Source organism: Alligator sinensis, unplaced genomic scaffold (assembly GCF_000455745.1).
Source record: "Alligator sinensis unplaced genomic scaffold, ASM45574v1 scaffold309_2, whole genome shotgun sequence".
NCBI lineage: Eukaryota > Metazoa > Chordata > Crocodylia > Alligatoridae > Alligator > Alligator sinensis.
In genome coordinates this window covers 1,022,646-1,042,319 of record NW_005842231.1, presented here as the reverse complement: position 1 = coordinate 1,042,319, position 19,674 = coordinate 1,022,646, and the positions used below count along the sequence as shown (strand labels likewise).

The 19,674-nt window shown below is 41.8% G+C and overlaps 1 protein-coding gene across 2 annotated transcripts in view; it reads left to right on the top strand.

The window, feature by feature from the left end:
- Positions 1-6: 6 nt before the first annotated feature.
- Positions 7-19,674, top strand: part of KIF5B (kinesin family member 5B) — a 52,443-nt gene continuing 32,775 nt past the window's right edge. For both annotated transcript variants that reach the window (XR_003094936.1, XM_006027291.1), the window contains exons 1-10: positions 7-158; positions 12,277-12,364; positions 13,168-13,241; positions 13,731-13,835; positions 14,963-15,011; positions 15,415-15,470; positions 15,553-15,640; positions 16,812-16,936; positions 18,572-18,676; positions 19,189-19,334. Coding sequence is in view for 1 of the 2 variants with exons in the window: in XM_006027291.1 (XP_006027353.1) it covers positions 33-158; positions 12,277-12,364; positions 13,168-13,241; positions 13,731-13,835; positions 14,963-15,011; positions 15,415-15,470; positions 15,553-15,640; positions 16,812-16,936; positions 18,572-18,676; positions 19,189-19,334 (962 nt within the window). In the remaining variant the exon portion in view is untranslated. The remainder of the gene's footprint in view (positions 159-12,276; positions 12,365-13,167; positions 13,242-13,730; positions 13,836-14,962; positions 15,012-15,414; positions 15,471-15,552; positions 15,641-16,811; positions 16,937-18,571; positions 18,677-19,188; positions 19,335-19,674) is intronic.

Here is a 19,674-nt window from a genome sequence, read left to right as displayed (position 1 = left end):
GGCCGGCGGCGGCGGCGCGGGGCTGAGGGAAGATGGCGGACCCGGCGGAGTGCAACATCAAAGTGATGTGTCGCTTCAGGCCCCTCAACGACTCGGAGGTGGTGCGCGGCGACAAGTACATCGCCAAGTTCCAGAGCGAGGACACCGTCATCATCGCCGTGAGCGCCGGGGGCTCCGGGCCGGGCCGGGCTCGGGGAAGGGCTTCTGGCACCTTGGGGGTTGGGCGACAGAAACCCGGGTGGGGTCTGGCTCGCCGCCGCCTTTTGCCCCCTGCACGGCAGCCCGGGTCGGCAAATGCAGCGGGGTAGAAATCCTCGGGGGCGGCGGCTTCGAGCCCGTCCGCGGGGGGCGCAGACTGTGTGAGGGGGCTGCGAAAGATGACTGCGCTCAATCAGAAGTGTGCAAATATAAATGCCCGCACTTACCCTGCCAAGGGGCTGCTCCACTCGACATTTTTTAGGGGTCAGCAAATGAAAAAAGGTTGAAAGCCGCTGGAAGAGAAGCCGGTGCTGCCGGAGTTATCGCATGAAAGCTCAGCTCTAGGGTTAATTTGCAGTAACTGTCTCCTCGGGTTTGGCTGCCCGTGTTTGTGGGTAAAGTGAAAACTTTTAATGTTTGTGTCTCATCTGTGCACCTTCGCCTTCACATGAATGTCTAGAGTGAGGCTAACGCGGGGTGGGGGGCCGGCACCTCTCTAGGGAGGGGTGTTGCTTGGAGAGCATTTGTCTAGATTGCAGCTATGGTGCGCTTCCATCTTGAATCTGTGCAAGCCAAACACAGCTTTTCTCCTTGCATCTGGGCGTGCAAGTAGGACAAATGAATAACAGTAGATGGAGGTTGGAGACAGAAACCTTATGCTCTATGCCTTTCTGACAGAGCTCTGCTCTTATGCCTAAATCCAATGTAAAATGAATGGGTTGTTAATGTAATGTAGAACTAGGTCAATAGTGATTAAGCTTCTGAAAAATCAACAAATGCTTGTAAACTGAGCTGACTTTTTTTTTTTTTGGTCTCTTCCAGTTGGCAGGCTTGTACCTCAAGCTGCATTAGTCCTCACTGATGCCTGGTCCACAGAGTTGGGCTGTATCGCAGGAGATTGTTGGGGTAGTGACCAAAATAGCAAACTTTCATTTTCATAACTGGGGCAAATGCAAACGCTTTCATATATGAGTATTCAGTAACAGGGGCATTATGAGTCCCATCTGAAATTAAAAACTGCAAAGTTACTCCTAGAATTCTGGGTGATACTTTTTTCCCCTCTATGCTGCCTACTATTACTACCTTGTAGGCCAATGTGTAATTATTTCTAATGGGTTAAAGTCTTATATTTGAAATAGCAAAACTGAGGTAATTGGATTTTAAGAAACAGTTCCTCCCCTTGTCACTTAGGTTGAGTTAGGATCTTCTGTAGTGTGTAGTACAGCAAATTCACTTTGTCAGATGTTGTGAAAGGACCATGTAGGGCTTGAAATTGATGACTGGTTTGACACTCCCGCCCACCCCCCCGCCCCCCAAATATGCTCTGTAAAAACTTTTTAAAATTAAAAGTGTTACTTTGTAGGCCAGATCTAAACCTCCACTGGTCTCAAGTTGAAGACTTGGTATTTTTGGCCTTTGACCAAGGTCAAATCATTGCTAAATGGAGGAATATGGCAGGATTTGAAGTCCTTCTCAGTATTCCAGCTGTGGATGGATATGTTGAGATTCCCATCTTTGGGTAGTAAAAATGTATAGTCCTAACATATGGCAATATTTGTGGTTAAAAATTAAATAGTTTAATTTCCAGTGTTGAAATGATACTGTTGCTGTGATGATCCTGGAAATATACAAGAGGCAAGAATTCTTGTGGACTAATGAATGGCGTGGTTGAGATAGACATGGACAAGTTTCAGGTATTGTAGCATCCTTCCTCAGAGACCTGAGGTGATGGGAGAGAGACTGAGTGAAGAGAGAAACCTGAGGTTTTACTTGAAAGTTTATCTATGTCTATCCTAACCACTCAGTTGATCCAGTGAACAATAGCTGCAATCACCCCTAAGAATTCCTGCCTCTAATTCTCTGTGATTCTCGTACTTTCATGTTTTCAGGATCATTCAGCTCTTCTTTTTAAAACATCAGTTTGTAAACCTTAACTAGCGAGTAGATCTTATCTGAGGACTTGGCCAACTAGGACAAAATACCTATTCCACCCGTACCCATGAAACAATGTTCATAAGGCAGCTCTTCAGTAAACTATATTTTTCACAGAACTGATTTTACTTTCCTTCAGTTATTTCTTAGCTGGCTTCTTCCACCACTGTATGGGACAGTAGCTGCCTCTTGAGCTCTTCTCTTCACAACAAATCTGAGCCAGGTTTCTCTTCACTAGTGGAGAGGCTCCTCCCATTTCCCCCCCCCCCACCTTATTTGCAAATCTTTTGCCCTGCAATTCCAGCCCTACCCCCAACTGCCTGTCCTAGCCCCTGGATTCTGCTCCCTGCGTGCCTGTGGACTCATTTCATCTGCCCAGCCAAGCACACCCTGTCTGTGGGGGGGGTCCTTGCCGGTCTCCATGGAGGCCCCGACTGCCTGCTTTGTCTGGAGCCCCTGCCAGTTGGTGCAGGGCGGAGAGGCCCAGGCCAGATAGGATCAGTTGTCCCCACCCTGTCGGCAACTTCCACTCCCCCCACAACAGCTCAACAAAATTCCTAAAATGGCCCTCCAGACAAAATAATTGCCTACCCTTGGAATAGGGATTTGCCTGCCCCTTGCTTATCTAGCCACATTTGGTAGAGCTACCTCTAATGGTGGCCAGAAAGCAAAGACTAGGTATCAGTTAGGAGACAGGGTGTGGGAATAGAACGTATTAAGACTGACCTAATCACTCTGGTTTTGCATGCTGGTGACTAGAGTGGCCAGCTATTTTGCCGTAGCTGCCTGTTGCACCTTGCCAGTAGGTGGTGACAGAGCTACTGATAGACTGATTGCATCAAGCAAGGAGCTACCACAGGATGACATTGTAGCTGTGGAAACAACCCTTGTATAACTTAAGACTTTCCAAGAGATAACTTTACCTAAAGCAGAGGGGGAGGGTGTGTGTGTGTGTGTGTGTGTGTGTGTGTGTGTGTGTGTTCCATGTTTAACATGATCTGAAGGCAGTTGCAGTAATGTGAACATGCTAAATATTTACACCCTGAATGGAAACAGCTGCTTAAAATTGACTATGTAAACTAGTTTCTTAGAAAATACCTCCTTGAATTTTTTAAAAGATAAGAAAAATGTCTTCTCTTTTTAATGTTCATGTGAGGTATTTTTCTGTTTGTTTGCTTGTTTTTCTGATGCAAAGAAATGGATGGGAAAGTGACTACTCCGGTTGAGACAGGAAAAAATATTATGATATCACAGTTCTAATAACTTCAAATGGTGTTGGTAAATGACTTTTATATAAGGTGTTTTGTAAAGAGCCCCTCCATTCTACAAGTGTGGAAATTGCTGTGCCCTCTCTCCGTTCTTATTTTACTCCTAGTATAGATCCTTCTCTTCCCCTCCAGATAATTTTAATCATGGTTAAACTTTATTTGACTAGTTAACTGACTGTCTCTTTAGGCAAGAACAAGTGATGAAGTTTGGGTTCACAATGGAGTGCCTACAAACTTTTTTTCTAATGTAGACAATTGTATTGTCATTCAATTGGGAACTAAATTTTGTCTAGATAGGATTTTCTTTGTAAAGTCAATCTAATTATTATTTTAAACTTTAAGTCCAGTTTTTGTTTTAGCTGAAAGAGGCTCCCTTAGCTTGTGACCTCTTACTAATGTAAGTAACTTGAAAATGGTCTGTTTAGAGTCCATTGTAATGAGGCATGTTTGTTTTAAGCAGTATATGAAAAAGCAAGCTGAAACCTAAAAGAACCACAATGAACATGGCTTATTAAAAATATTTATTAGAATTACCCTCAACTTGATGGAGAGAAACTAGTGGGTTTGTTCACTTTGCTTTTTGTGACATTTCTTTTTACAGTTGAAGCTATTCACAAGCAGTACGTTCTCACTTCAAATAACTTTGTTTATATCATTTTCAGTACCTGTATACATGCTCATGCTTGTCATGTGACCATCTAAAATGGAAATAAAAAGCTAGAGCGTGCAGTCACATTCTAGTGCCTGTCTCGGCAGCCAATCAATGTGAATAAAGCGTTACAGATGGACAGACTAAGGCTTATGTGTGTGTATATATATGTATAGAATATCTAATGACAGTCTGCCTGTACTCTTTTATATTAGCTTCAGAATAGCAACAGCCTTTGACCTGAATATGTATGTAGCTGGCTGTGAGTTTATAAACTTTTTTTTGTTCAATGGCATGTTCATGAAAGGTTATATTCTATTTACCTGCAGATCCAAGCTAATGAAGTTTATTTGTGGTTACCGTATCTTTCTGGTGGCAGAAAACTAATATTAACCAAGCATGTTATTCATATGAAATATTCAAAGAGTAGGCTGTGCAAAGCTGTGCGCTGGCATGAAGTATAGCCCCTCTATATAGCAAATACAGACTGGTACTATATTTTGTATGTTAGGAAGAGAAACATTTTTTATATCTTGAGTAAATGTTGAGTAAAAATATCCAACCTTGATGCTGTAACTACCGGACCTTGTGGCACGTGTTTGAGGCTGCGGTAGTCAGTAGCGTAAGCCAATTATATTTTTTCAGTGCCACTATTCAGTTAAGTATTATTTTGGTTAACCTTGGTCTCTTAAATTGGAAGCAGTGCAACAGTTTCTCAGAGCATAGGGCTCTGACAAATTAAGCATTAGTGCACAGATGTAAGACTGGGATAGAGCTCTTTGCTTTTAGTGGGTGTCAAACTGCCCACGGGGCAGATCTAGCCCTTGGAGAACTGTCATCTGGCCCCCAGTGCTGCCCCTGGGTCTGATGAGACCCACATAGGGTATGATATGCACCGGTGGTGCAGGGTCAGTCCACAGGCCAGATCAGGCCCACAGATCCTGTCCTTCTCCCCCTGATCTGGCAGCTGCTTTAGCTGGTCTGGGAGCCATGCTACATGTGGCACAGATCCTGGAGTGCCAGAACGGGCACCATGTATGGTGAAGACTGGCCACTGTGGCAGCTGTGATGCACGAGGTGGCCAGACTGCACCTCATGCAGCACTTGTAAGCACCACATGTAGCATGGGTCTTTTAAACTGGCTGGAGCAGGTGCTGGATGTGCTGTAGTCCTGGAGTTGCCTGCGAGGTGCCATGAGTGGTGTCCCTTCTAGCTGTTCCAGGATCTGTCTTTCATTGTGGGGTCCTGGACTTGCTAGAGCAGTCATTGGATCAGGTATGCTGGGGGGTGGAATCTGTGGGTCTTATTTGGTCTGTAAACCAGCCCTGAGCTGATTCAGTCTGTGGACCATCTGGTCGGCAGGGCTGGATGAATTTGACACTCCTGCTTTAGTGTTAAATGTGGTATATTCTGTTGCTGTGCTATTAGTAATGTTTCTTAGTTCATCTTAAGTGTGTGGTTTTTCTCTAAAATATAAAGACAGTTCAGCTCTCATTTGTTAACTAGTTCACTGTTCTGTTTTGAACAAATGCTCTTTTAGTGTTAATGCTAAACTGCCTCATCTCTCCTTGCATGCCAGAGCTCCAGCTTTTTCCTATCTGCCTGCTATAGAACTTCCAGCATCTTGACATCTTCTGAGCTCCTGTTACACATTTCCTCTGCATATGGCATGTTCTGTGTGGGGGAATTATAAAATGGAGACTATAAAAATAACTGAAAGGGCTATTACACTTATTGTATAGAACTGTGGATCTGCTTATTGTTGTGTGCCTCGCCACTTCTCCTTCTTAACCAATTTTAAGGAAGGACTCAAGTTGCAATCTTTAAACAGAAAAAATAAGAATAGAAGAAAGGGAGAACTAGGGTCTGTTGACATCCCTGCATTCTCAACAGTTTTGGGAAAGGCAGAGTTGCACTTTTTTATAGACTGATTCAGTGGGGCATACGCTTTCATAAGTAACAGCTCACTTCAGCTGATAGCATTTTAGGAAAGCTTTGGCCTGCCTTCTGCCTGACTTTAAGCTAACATGGCTAACTACCTCTCTTAGTTTCAAGAAATCATTTAGTCATTTGTATCTTGCTTCTTTAGGGCACAGTTCCTTTTGTGTGGATATATTAAAGTAAATAGCTACTTCTACAACAGAAGATTAGTTTGGGACTCTGCTTGTCTGTCTTGATGCTGCTTTTAAGTTTGTCACTGACTGCCAGAGTGATATCTTGGCTTGGAAGCGGGAGGAATAAAAGCTAGGGTTTGAAACTATGCTGTCAAATAAATTAATAATAGGAATATGTTTTGCCAGAATCACTCCACTTATACCTAATGCTTCTTATTTTTATGTATTTTATGACCAGTATTGGTGAGAGCAATGTTCTTAAAGTATACTGCCAGACATTAGGAGAAAAGCTATTGTTTAATATCTCAGCCTTTTCTAAATTGTTTTGCTTGCCTCATACTGTGAAATCACCAATTGCAGTGCTGCAGACTGAGTCCCAGGAGTAATGCTTCCTAAGGACTGTCCCATTGGTGGTCTGCGTCTGCACTTAGCCTGTCGGGGCTCGATGTGTCTTATGGGCTCTCCCCACCACTCCCACCCCAAGAGCAGTGGGTGCTGGGTCTTCAGGCTCCTCCTCCATCCTCTGGTTTCTGGTTCCTGCCCCTGCTTCTGGAGACCAGGACAGTGCAGTGGGAAGGGCCAGGCTGTATGGGGGAGGGTGAAAGGCTATACCTTTTCCTTGCTGCAAGTGGGCTGCCTGCACACTGGATGTGTAGGGTGTGGGTAGGGTGTGGCATGCATAGTGTGTATGTGAGTTGGGGAACAGGACTGTTCCTGCAGTATGTATGGCTGGGGCTGAGACCTAAACTGTTCACCTGGAGGGGGTACCAGACTGTATCCCTGGTTGAGAGTTATCCCCTGGGTTTGCAGGTCATATGGTCTGTGCTTCACAGGTTCCTGGAAGTAGGACAGCCCTGCATTGCCTTATTAGAAGGACTGTCTTACAATAAAACAAGAATGTTTTGCACCCACACACCTGCCCAACCACACAGTAAGAGAGAGGATTTAGACTGATTTGCTTAATTTAAATAATATGAATAATACAAAGGCTTCTCTAGGCTTCAGTGACCAAAAAACTGCATGTGATCCATGGCAAACTTAGGGATGAGCACTACACTTATGGAGTATACTCCAGTTTTTTAAAGTTAGAATGCAATAGAAGTAACTACTCAAAATACCATTTTACAGAGTTAACCTCAGAAGTATGAAAAGTAAACCTTAGTTTTAACCTTAAAGTTGGAATTAATTGGTTTTAATAAGACAGTCTTTGGTGCCTTTCATGGAAAAGGCACTGAGAGAGGATACATGTTAACTGACTTCTGTAAAGAACAGATTTATACACTTTGAATCATTTGGATGTTTATGTAAGCAAAGGGAGAAACTGGTTTTCCCAAGACACCTAACAAGGCAGTAAATTTTTAAGATACCTGTGAAACACCATGTAGATGTAAACCCTTCATTTTAATTCAGGAAAATTTACTGTTGAATATAAGATAGGCCAAAGCAGTTGATCTCAACCTGGGGTGGGAATGTTGATTTGGGCCAAAAACGGTCCCACAGAAAGTCCTGGAAATAGGCAGGGAGGAAAGATAGCTCAATATGTTCAAGGTGGTGAGCAGGGCAAGCACTAGAAAAGAGATGAAGATGGGTGTTTTAACTAAGGGTCTTTGGGTTCTGGGAAGAATGGAAGCTACATACCATGTGTGTTCCTATATATTGTCAGCTGCATCAGTTTGCAATGTTGTTTTTGCTAAAATTTGGGTAAGCCTTTAAAAATAATTCTTATATATCAACAGCCCTTTGAACCATTGTATATATTAAAAAGTTGGAATTTTATGGACAGTGACAGTACAGCTTGCGTTTTGTTCCTGAGGTGGTTTGCATTGTTCCCAGTCAAGCACAAGAGGTGTTTCTGTTCCTTGCCCCTCAAAGCTTACTCCCTTGATGTAGAAAAGGCATTGGATATAACAAATTGGTGAAGAACAGTCCCATGATATCAGTATGACTTTAGGACTCTTTTTTTTTATGGTGATATGAAAACAGAACAGTAGGATTGCATTTCATAGTTTGTAAGTGCAGAAAGATTTCTGTTGTTCATTTACATTAGAAATCTGGTTTTCTTTCCTCTATAAATTAGGCCATTCAACTGGATTTCCAGTTGAATTGATATGGCAAATTCTTAGGAAACCAAATGTGATTCGATGCAAATTACTACCTCAAAATATATATATTTTTTTTAAATAATCTACAAACAAATTGGTCCACCCTTCTTTTCCCTTCTCCCCCTTAAATTTTGAAATTCAGTGTTTGTGACTTCAGTTAATGACTAACAGATGTCTTGGTCAGTATGTAAGGCCATCAAGGGTGCTTAGCGTTTTGAGATCTAATCTCTTAGCCAACTTGTAATAGTCCAATGCTCGTGGTATGCTGCCCAAACACAACTTTTTCTCTATGGCTGTTATGGAGGTTGGGAGTAGAGGAAAGGGAAATGCAGTGGAGAATATCAGATAGGATGTGAGGAATTGTCATCTGTGGGTAACTGGAATTTGTCATGGGTGCCTGGATCTTTCACTTTATGCATAAAAATAAGATCAATTCAGTGAAGGGCATCTATATAAAATATATAAGGACTTGACTCTAAAATAATTTCCTGCTCTACCTGAGCCGTACCATTTAACAAAAAATAGTATGGTAATGAATCTAACTGAATAGTGCCAAAGTAAATGTGATAGATTGTTTGGTTCATTTTCTTTAAAAAAAAAAAATAGTTCTTCCCTTGCATAATGCATCTTAATGGCAACTTAAAAGGTACTTCTTAAGGTACCAGATATCTAGGCATGATTTTAAGTAGAGTAAAGATAACCATACTCTTATTCCAAATTTTATTGTGTAGAAATACATGTATACCTTTTAATGCAGGGAAAATGTTAAAATATAATTCTGATAAGATGCTTTTTAAGGCAGAGATGTTTCAGCTGGAGGGACACTTAATGAGCTTGGGTGAGCTGCCAATGGCTGTGTGCACACAATCTTTCAGAAGGTACAATTTTAACAAATTATAGGGAAAATACAAAAAATCAAACCTCTACTATAACACATTTTACTTTTATTTCAAAAAAATTTTGTCCTGATTTATATATTTTTGAATAATGTATAGAGGGGATTGCATAATAGCTCAAAATATAGTCTTACTCTTGCACTGTGTGTGTAGGGAGGGCTGCCCATTGCCAGGTCCTGGGAGCCAGCTAGAGATGAAGGAGGGGTAGAGGACATATGCAGCACAGCTTGCTTGGCACATTCTGCCCCCTCCCCCTTATATCTGGCCTGCAGCTGTCCCCGCAGCACGCCGCTTGGGGCTGAGCCCGTTCTGCACCTGCCCTATGCCTGCCAGACAGCACAGCTCAGCCGCAACCCTGGCCAGCATACAAAACTTCCCGGCAGGACTGCTGCAGCCACCCTAGGTGCTGCTCGTGTCCCACCACTTCCAGTGGCTTCTCCTCCTTACCTTTCTACCCCATTGTGCTTCTCCAGGCAGCTTGTAGCACATGGGAGAGGCAGCAGCTGTGGGAACATGCGCCAGGTGCCACATGCCCAGCCTGGCTGGGGGAAAACTGCAGCTTGTTGGATCCTGTCCCAGCATGTGGGGCTCCAGGTCCTGGGTGCCTTCCACCTGCTCCACCCCCTGGCATGCTGAGCAGCCATCTGTGGGTGGCTGTGTGGGTGGATGGCGGCCTGGAACTGGAGTCCCCATGTGCTGGGGAAGGAGCTGCCTGGCAGAAGCTTCTCTCTGCTTTGCTGGGCGTGTGGTGCCTAGTATGCTTGATCATGGCCTCCTTGCGTTACCTGCTGCCTGGAGTGTTGCAGGAGGAGGAGCATCTTCTACCGGAGGTGGAGGGAGCCTGGGTGTCTGGCAGCAGCTCCACCAAAAAACTGAATGCTGGCCAGGGCCCGGGCATTGCTGTCTGGGTGTGAGTGGGAGCGGGCAGGGCTCAACACTGAATGGAGCTCGGGTGGTAGCTGGGCCAGATACAGTCAATTGGCTAGTGCCTGCCTGTGGATCAGTTGGCAGGCTGGATCCGGCCTGCAGGCTGTATTTGTTTTTGTCCACCCCTGTTCTAAGGTGTGTGTATATAGAGTATAGTTTAATCTGGGTGAATACATTTGTGTATCAGTTAAAACATACTGCAGGCACTCAAATCAAATACATAGATCTACTGTTTAAAAATTTTTTGATGGGGCATGAAACTAAAAGGAGACGTCAGTTTGTTCACATGGTCAGCAATATTGTCTAATACTATAATGAAGGATCCATATTTTCTATATGCAATTTAAGCCTTTTTTTTTTTTTCCTTTTCATAATTTTGTTTTCATTTTCCCCTTAGTGGAAACAAGAAGCTAAAAAGTAATTGCCACACGTTATATTGGAAGTAGAGTTTAGGCACATGGAAAACTTACATGAAAGAGAACAATTTATTTCTTGGTAACCATCAAAGAATAGCTGTAGATTACTGCAAAATTGGAGGTTTCTAGATCAAGGGCACCCCTTAACTTAAGCCCTATATGTGGACCCTCCAAAATTAGCTTTATTTTGTTGATAAGGTGTTAAAACAGTATTCTCCCAACACTTTTTTTTGATTTAAAGAAGTAGAAGAATTATTTGAAGGGAGCTTGAATCTTCTCTAAACAAAAAAAGATACAAAATTTGACATTGCATTGCAAACTTTGTTCAAAGAACATTCCTGGACATTTTATAGCTATTGTATGAAAAGTGGTAATAGGCAATATGATCAAGTAAGGTGAATATTTACTTCTTACACTCTTGTAATTCTTTCTTTCTTTCTTTTTTTTAATTGGACATAGTAAGCAAACATGATCCATGATTTGGAGTTGGCCTGTGGCACAGACTATAGTTGTGAATATTCCCTTTTACTTCAACTGCTAGAGAAAAATGGAGAAAATGTCTGGTTGTACTGTTTCTTTTGTACAGTGGACACTTTTTTTTTTTTTTTCTCTCCCTCAACTCTCCAAAGTGTGGGGGGAATAGACCAAGTAACTAAATCCTTGGATGATGGTGTCACCGTGGACATAGTCTTTCTAAACTTTAAGAAGGCCTTTGACACTCTCTCACCCCATCCTCATCAATACATTGAGCAACTGTGGCATTGATGCCTACACAGTTGAATGGGTAAAAAATTGGCTGATGGGGCGCACCCAGAGAGTAGTGGTGGACAGGTTGTACTCAGACTAGCGAGATGTAAACAGTGGGGTACCCCAGGGCTCGGTCCTCGGGCCCGCACTATTTAACATCTTCATCAGCAACTTGGACGAGGGGGTGGAAAGCACGCTGTCCAAGTTTGCTGATGACACTAAGATGTGGGGCGAGGTGGACACACTTGAAGGGAGAGAGAGGCTGCAAATAGATTTAGACAGACTACAAAAGTGGGCAGATGAGAATACGATGGGGTTCAACGTCGATAAATGCAGGGTGCTGCACCTTGGGAGAAGGAATCCCCAGCATACCTACGGGCTGGGGAGTTCCCCTCTTGAAAGCACAGAGGCAGAAAGGGATCTTGGTGTCATTATTGACTCCAAGATGAACATGAGCCGCTAATGCCAGACCGCAGCCAGCAAGGCCAGCCACACCTTGTCATGCATCCAAAGGTGCATCTCAAGCCGGTCCAGATAGGTGATACCCCCTCTCTATGCGAATTTGGTCAGGCCGCAGTTGGCGTTGTGTCCAGTACTTGGTGCGGCACTTCAAAAGGGATGTGGCCAGCCTGGAGAGGGTTCAGAGGAGGGCCAGCAGCTTGGTGAGAGGGCAGCAGGACAGGCCCTACATGGAGAGACTGAGGGACCTGAACCTGTTCAGCTTCAGCTAGCGGAGGCTGAGGGGGGACCTGGTGGCTGCCTAAAAACTCATGTGATGGGCTAGCTGGCAGTGACCTAGCCCAGGGGTTTTGAAAGGGCAAAAGATGATTGGAGGACTTGGGATTCCCTTTCCTCACCAATCAGGCGCAGGGGGTCAGGCTAGATGATCTGTTCAGGTCCCTCCTGACCCTAGCTACTATGAAACTGAATATGTTTAGTTCAAGGCTTCGTTCATACATGGTCAGGTTCGCTTAAAATAAGCCCATTTTAGAACTGGGATTTCTTACCCTAATTTCTGTCTTTTCAGTCCAAGCCTTATGTATTTGACCGTGTATTCCAGTCGAGCACAACGCAAGAACAAGTTTATAATGACTGTGCTAAAAAGATTGTCAAAGGTGAGGAAAACATGTACAGTATGGAAACATTACCCACGATAAGGTACTAAGGTGAAAAAGAATGATGCCAGTTTCTTCTCTTCCCACATTTTCCCCTTCCAAAAATCTGTGGCAGGTGTGGCTACCATTGCTAGCTCATTTGTTTTCAATCCAAAGCCTATGTTTTCACTTGCTTAAAAGCAAGTGGATGTTCACTTATAGTTGAAATGATCTGAGCTAGGTCTCTATCTGAAAGATTTTTTTAATAGGAAAAATGGCTTATAAATTAAAATGCTGGTAAAGCTTCATAACTGAGCTGAAATCAAAAGGGTTAAAATGTGGGATAGGAATAGACCAGGCTGAGTAAAATACTTTTACTAGTCCCAGTAAGCTGATTTCAGTACAAATATTCAAAAATGTGCATGTGAACAGAGCTCTTCTAAGTTTATATAAACTACAGCTTAGGAAGATTTTACTGTAATATTAGCTACTTAATGAAACATTTAGTCAAATATATTCTTTATTCCTTGTGGTTCTTAATGTACAGGCTCTCTAGCCACTCATTGCAATCATTTAACATGAGAACTGTAAAACAGAATTATCTAATCAAGAGTATTTCAAGGTCTAAACAGCCCAGTTTTTCTTAAGCAGGATCTTACTTTTAGTTATCTATTAGAGTATTGAACAAATCAATAACATAAGAGGTAAAAGTCTGGATTTAAAATGTGAGTTAAAATCCTTTGGTTAGCCAGTCATTTTGTACGCTGGTTCTCTAAATATTACTCACTTATTTGAACTGTAATGAATAATGCTTTCGTCCTTAGATGTACTTGAAGGATACAATGGTACAATATTTGCTTATGGGCAGACATCATCTGGGAAAACGCACACTATGGAGGTAAGAAGTCTTGAAAGGGCTCTCATCTTTTAAAAGTTGGGAGGAGATGTGTTGTTTTTTGTCTTTCCTATCTTTTTTCCTCCCCATAGTTTTTTCACTTGGAAATAATACCTCATCTCTCTCCATCTGACACTGCTGCCCCACAAATCTTGCATTGTTTTTGTTAATGTAATTTTTTAGGTATTATTATGAGCATGAGGTTGGGAATATCAGTAACTAATGTATGGGTCTTTGGTGCTGCTGGAACCAAATAAAAAATAGTATTCCACTAATAGAAGCATTTTAACTTCAGTTTGAGAAATATACAAGGTCTTCTCTCTCTTCCCTCTGTCCCTGCCCCAACAAATCTTGGGCCTAAACTAGCAAGATGCTAAAGATGTACTAGTCAGCACTGAGTTTTTGTTTATTTACATACAAAATCTGTACTCGTGGAATTCTGTCTGTTGGAGGATACTGTATTTAGTTGTGGTTTTGTTTTTTTCCAATAAGGGAAAACTTCATGATCCAGATGGGATGGGGATAATTCCAAGAATAGTGCAAGATATTTTTAATTATATTTACTCCATGGATGAAAACTTGGAGTTCCATATTAAGGTAAGTTCTGTTTCATTACTGGCTTACTTAAATCAAGAGGTGCATCTTTCTTTTAAAATAGTTTATGATTAAATGGGTGTGCTTTGCATATAGAGTGCCTCCATTTTAATTTATAAAGCCTGAGTATACTTGCAAAGACAAACTTTCCCAGAGAATGAAAATATGACAGGAACATTTTGATCCTAAATAAGGGCATTTAGTGGAAAAAAGATGGCAAATGTTAACATTAAGGATAAGGATTCCTTGGTAACTAGTTCTTATGGTGGTAAATTCCTGGCTTTTTAATCATGAAATTTTTCTTTCTAAAAGATGATGCAGTTGAATTCAAGCACCGTGCTGTGGGTTAGATCTTGTGTTATACAAGAAATCATCAGATTGGATCAGGGGTGGGCAAAATATGGCCCATGGGCCATATCTTGCCTGCCAATTAATTCTGTCTGGATTGTAGCACCAGCAGAGGCCAGGGCCAGTGGCTCCAACTCTGGCCTCTGCTGGCATGGTGGGGGATGCTGGGCAGAAGCAGCTCTGCTTGCCTGCCCACCCAGCACTGCGCAGCAGATGGAGTCTGACCCTGCGGGACAGGGTGGTTGGGTGGGGCTGCTTCTGCCCAGCATCCCCCACTACCAGCAGAGGCCAGAGCCCACCTGACACTTTGCAGCAGGGGGGATGGCAGGACAGGACTGAGGCCCTCACCCTGAGCCCCCTCTCAGCTGGGGTCTGTGCAGCAGGTGGGGGGTACCCCAAGAGACAAGGGCATTCTTTTCCCACCCACCTGCCCAGCTTCATGGGGCTGTGAATACTATGGTCCTGCCCCTGGCACAGTGCAGCTCTCAGCCTTGTTACTCTCTGCTGGTGTCAGCCAAGCCAGGCAGTGTGCAGTGGGAAGGAGTTGAGAAAAGACACTACAGCCCTGGCCAGGCCGGGCTCTTGCTTCCACTTCTGCTCCTTCTCTGGCACCAGCCTTGGCCTGGCTGCAGGGGGCTTGCATGTATGGCCCTCAGCAGCTCACCAAAACTCCTAAGTCGCCCTCCAGTTCTAATAATTGCCCAGCCCTGAACTAAATAGTAAAAGTGGCCCTTTCTGGCTTTAGCATCTGTTAATCTAATGCTTTATCTTTTTTTTGTTAGGTGTCATATTTTGAAATATACTTGGACAAGATAAGGGACCTTTTGGATGGTAAGTGTCTCCTCTTTTTTTAGTGTGTGATTGGTAACTTGATCTGTAGAGAAGCAGAGAAACTTTGCCATAAGAATAGAATAGTTACATAGTATATTAATGGTAAACTGTGTAAGTGGCAATGGTAAGTGAAGTATTTTAATGTTTGGTTTTTTTAATTCTAACTTTATCATTACAGATTTAAGTAACCAGTTTTTTCCATGTATAATTTATTTGTTTACACAGAAAGAGCTGCTTAAATGCTTTTAAATGTGTTTATACAGATGAATATGTTTATTGAGGTAGATACCAAGTGAAATGACACCTGTAGCCTTCCAGATGGGTACTATAAACTGTCAAATTTCCAAGATGCTGCCCTGAATAAGTCAATAAATATTTTAGCTATCGAATGTTTTTCTTTCAGTTTCGAAGACCAATCTTTCTGTTCACGAGGATAAAAACAGAGTTCCTTATGTAAAGGTGAGTATAAGCCTGATGCTTTGAGCTGACCTACCTTTTCTTTAATGTATATCACTTACCTCTGTTACATCAATTTTTAAAGGGTTGCACAGAGCGTTTTGTATGTAGTCCAGAAGAAGTTATGGATACCATAGATGAAGGAAAATCTAACAGACATGTAGCAGTTACAAGTAAGTGTTCCTTCTATGGTGCTCTATTGATGTAAAAGTGAAATATAATAACTTGGCTTAGTGGCTGACCTCCATGTGTCACTAGGAAGAGATAATAGAACAGGAGGAAACAAACAAAAATATGCTAGGTAGGAGAGGACAGGTGATGACATACTGACAACATTTGGCTGAGAGGATGAAGCGAAGTTTTTTTCATCCCTAGCAAAACTAGGAATATAGTTTTTGGGGAATTCCCCTGTTCTTCTGCTTCCACTTATTTTATAACAGAAGGATAAGTCCTGAATAAAATATTGTGCAAAGTCTGCACCATTTCCCTTTGCCACAAAAGTTATGTTGTGGATGGATAAGCCAAACTCATATTACCTTTTTTTTTTTTTTTTGGTGGCAGCAAGGTATGGAAACCAGAGCTTGCCAACCCTAGAAGCAAAGGAACAGAAAAAAAGCAAAAACATATTCCTTCTGTTTGCACTTTGCCTGTCCTGCATTTGTCTACAGTTGGATCTTTTAAGGGCAGTGACAGACTTGGGCTTGATTCTGCCTGTTGCAGAGCTGGAGAAATAAGGGCTGTTCATTGCTCAGCTTGACTACAAATCGGCTTAGAGTTCTGTTACTGAACTTGAATTTATTTCAGTCGCTTAGAATCTTGTGAAGCTAAGATACTTCATGTTACCTGCGCTGTAAATGAATGTAATTTATTAATATAATATTTATATATTTAAAAAATATACATATAATAATGAATGTAAAGTAATTTAGTGAAATTGCCTAAAACCTCTTTTATTGACCTCTTCCTTTTTGGCAAAGGAAGAACAACCTGCACTGATGTTATAGGACATTTGTCATAAGAATTTTGACTATTGTTTCTAAGTAAGTAAAATGCAAAAATTTGAAACCAAGCCAGAGGATAGAAACTAGCAAACCTTTTCAATGTGCTTAAGTTGCATTAATCAACATGTGGAGAAAGATCTGGTTTTAAGTACTGAATAAGATATTAGTTTAAAAATATTGTATTAATTGACTCTCTTATTTCACTATCCCTAGGTATATTTGTTCACAATGAAAAGATAACATTGTTCTGAATATGCAAATAAAGTAAAATTAGAATAATTGTGTAACATCTATCCCAACATGACGGGCATTTGGACAATCATTTAATATGTTGTCATTATAGACATGAATGAACACAGCTCTCGAAGTCATAGTATCTTTCTTATTAATGTGAAACAAGAAAATACTCAAACAGAACAGAAGCTGAGTGGAAAACTCTATCTTGTGGACTTGGCAGGTAGTGAAAAGGTAACATTTTCCATGTACTCTAAAAATGAAAGGAATTAAAAAATCTGATTTACTTAAAGGCTTTTGTCATACAAATATTACTTCCTCTGAACACAGAGATCATAGAATTAACCCCCAAGAAGTGCCACAAGCTTGTTTCAGCCTGCATGATTTTAGTTTTGAGTCTGTTTTTCATAGATGTGCTTATTTTGTTGAGTCTCTAGTGAGTGCTTTGCAAACAGAAAAATGTACAATTACTACTTCTGTCTACTTCTATTTGTATAGTACTGCTCATTCCCTATAGTCTGCTTCCGCTACAGATTTTTGGCATTACTGTATTCCTTCGCACACTCTCCTCCTAGGGCTATATTCATCCTTAAACCTCTAACCTTCTTTGGCATATTCAGCTGCCTGTCTCCTTCCTTGGCCTCTTCAGGACCATAAAACAGGCACTGGTCTTATCACTTGTTCCTTTTATAAGCCTTAATATGTTGGTCTAGAAGTTTAACTTCTGTGGAAATAGAGTTGAAGGAATAAACTCAAATGAGCTTTGGTCATGATCCTTTTTAGTGTTGAAGTTGGTTCCTTACTACTTGCCTATTTCAGGTACCCAGTTTCCATTCTACCTGTTGCCTTTCCCTAATCTTCTATAATTCGTGTGCTTTTTTGCTTGCTTTATTAATGCAAAGTGTAAAAAATCTAAAAGCACAATTGTTATAATAGTGGAAAATTCAGTGCATGTTTAAGATAATAGGAAGGATTGTAGGGTGCTGATTAAACTGTAAAACAGTAGAGAAAGCCTGGCCTTTGAGGTAGGCGTTCTAGGACCAAAGGAAAATATTGAGTATGGGAACTGTCAAATTTCCCTTTTCTTCCAGCATTTCCATACTGTTTATAGCCTTAAAGCAAGAGTGCTTAACCCCCTGGTCAGATCCAGTCCCTGAAACTGTTTAATTTGGCCCACAGGGCTCTACAGATCTTGTGGGGACCCCTGTGTGAGGCCACCCTGCCTATTAGATCGGTTGTGCGGTGTGTGATGGAATCTCATCCTGGCACAGGGGCCTCCATGGCCTGATCCTGGCCAACTGCTTGGGGCCTCTAAGGCCAAAAATGTGAGCACTACTCTGTAAGGCAATCTTCGCTGGTGGATTTTCTGCTTAAGGAACCTGTGAGTGATTCCTGGCAGTTGCTAAACCTGGCTCTCGTTGTCTCATAATCTTAGTTTCCCATGTTAATATTTTGACTGAGTTGTATAGGGGCCATAACTTTGAATTGCTTCATTTTTTTAAAAAAAAATTAATTAGCAAGTGAATAGTGCTGATGAGCTACTCCACCAAAACAGTCTGGCAGATGGTCTAGTTTGCACCTAAATAAAATCTGCTGAAAGTGCTTACTTGCTATGAGAATTTCTCCATTGAAAAAGCCAAAAGCTTCAGTTTTTTTCAGAGGTCTCTTTAATGGAAACTTGATTCCAACCCTCACCCTCTTGGGATGGGGGTAAAGAACCCATTTTCCTACTGAACCTAATAGTGGGTGGCCCTATGATTTAAAACTGGGCTTAAATGGAGCAGACTGCTTTAGCCATGTTTACTGAAAACTAAGACTTGAAAGGTACTTTGTAAAATATGTCTCTTACTGACTGACTGAATCTTGTAGGTTAGTAAAACTGGAGCAGAAGGTGCTGTGCTGGATGAAGCTAAGAACATCAACAAGTCTCTCTCAGCTCTTGGAAATGTCATCTCTGCTTTAGCTGAAAGTAGTGTAAGTACGTTTTGAAGTTTTTAGAAAAACCAGACTGGGGGCTACCTGTTACGGCAGGTATAGGAATATGAGAGAGCCATTGGCAGAGGTTCAGAGCAGCTAGGGGATTTAGCTGCACATCTCTTAACTTCCTATGTAGCCAAATCTCTTGCAGCTAAGACTTTCAAAGCAGTGTATTTTTCAATCCACTGCTAACTGTACTTGTTTCTGTTAGGATGGGGCTTATAAATAAGCATCTGTAGCTTTAAAAGCCTGTAAAGTATCTTGCTGAAAGCATAAACTAATACCATAAACTTTCAAAACCTAAGCGATAACACTTATGCAAGAAATTTTACCTTGTGGTTTAAGACCCTGGATACAGCTTACTTTAATTATCCTTCTTAATGTGGTGGTCTTCAGTGCAATAAAGTGTGCATCCTTATCCAATGGACTAGTGTTGGGAAAGCTTCAAACTAATCCATGTTTTTGGGTTGTTTGGGGTTTTTTTGTTTGTTTTTTTGTTTTTTTTGCAGACTTATGTCCCATATCGTGATAGTAAAATGACCAGAATCCTTCAGGATTCATTGGGTGGTAACTGTAGAACCACTATTGTAATTTGCTGCTCTCCGTCGTCATACAATGAATCTGAAACTAAATCTACACTCTTATTTGGTCAAAGGTGAGTGAACAACTTACTAGTTGTACGAAGAGATATTTTTGATCCAGTTTGTCTCACTGGGTGTATCTACATGTGTGACTTACTGTGGAGTTGATCAATTATCTCTGCAGTAAAACATCACCATCCACTTGTGCCCATATTAGGGCACAGTAAGTTAACCAGCTCTGCTGTATAGTATTACTGTTCAGGATGAGTACTGTCCTGTGGTGGAGTAATTCACGCTACTGCAACATATGTAGACAGTGACTGGGGCTGGCAGAGGCAGAAGGGTGCTACATTGCGGAGGCTGTTGGCCAGCTTGCCCCACACTATAACATCCTTGTGCCCCAGCCAGCCCCTC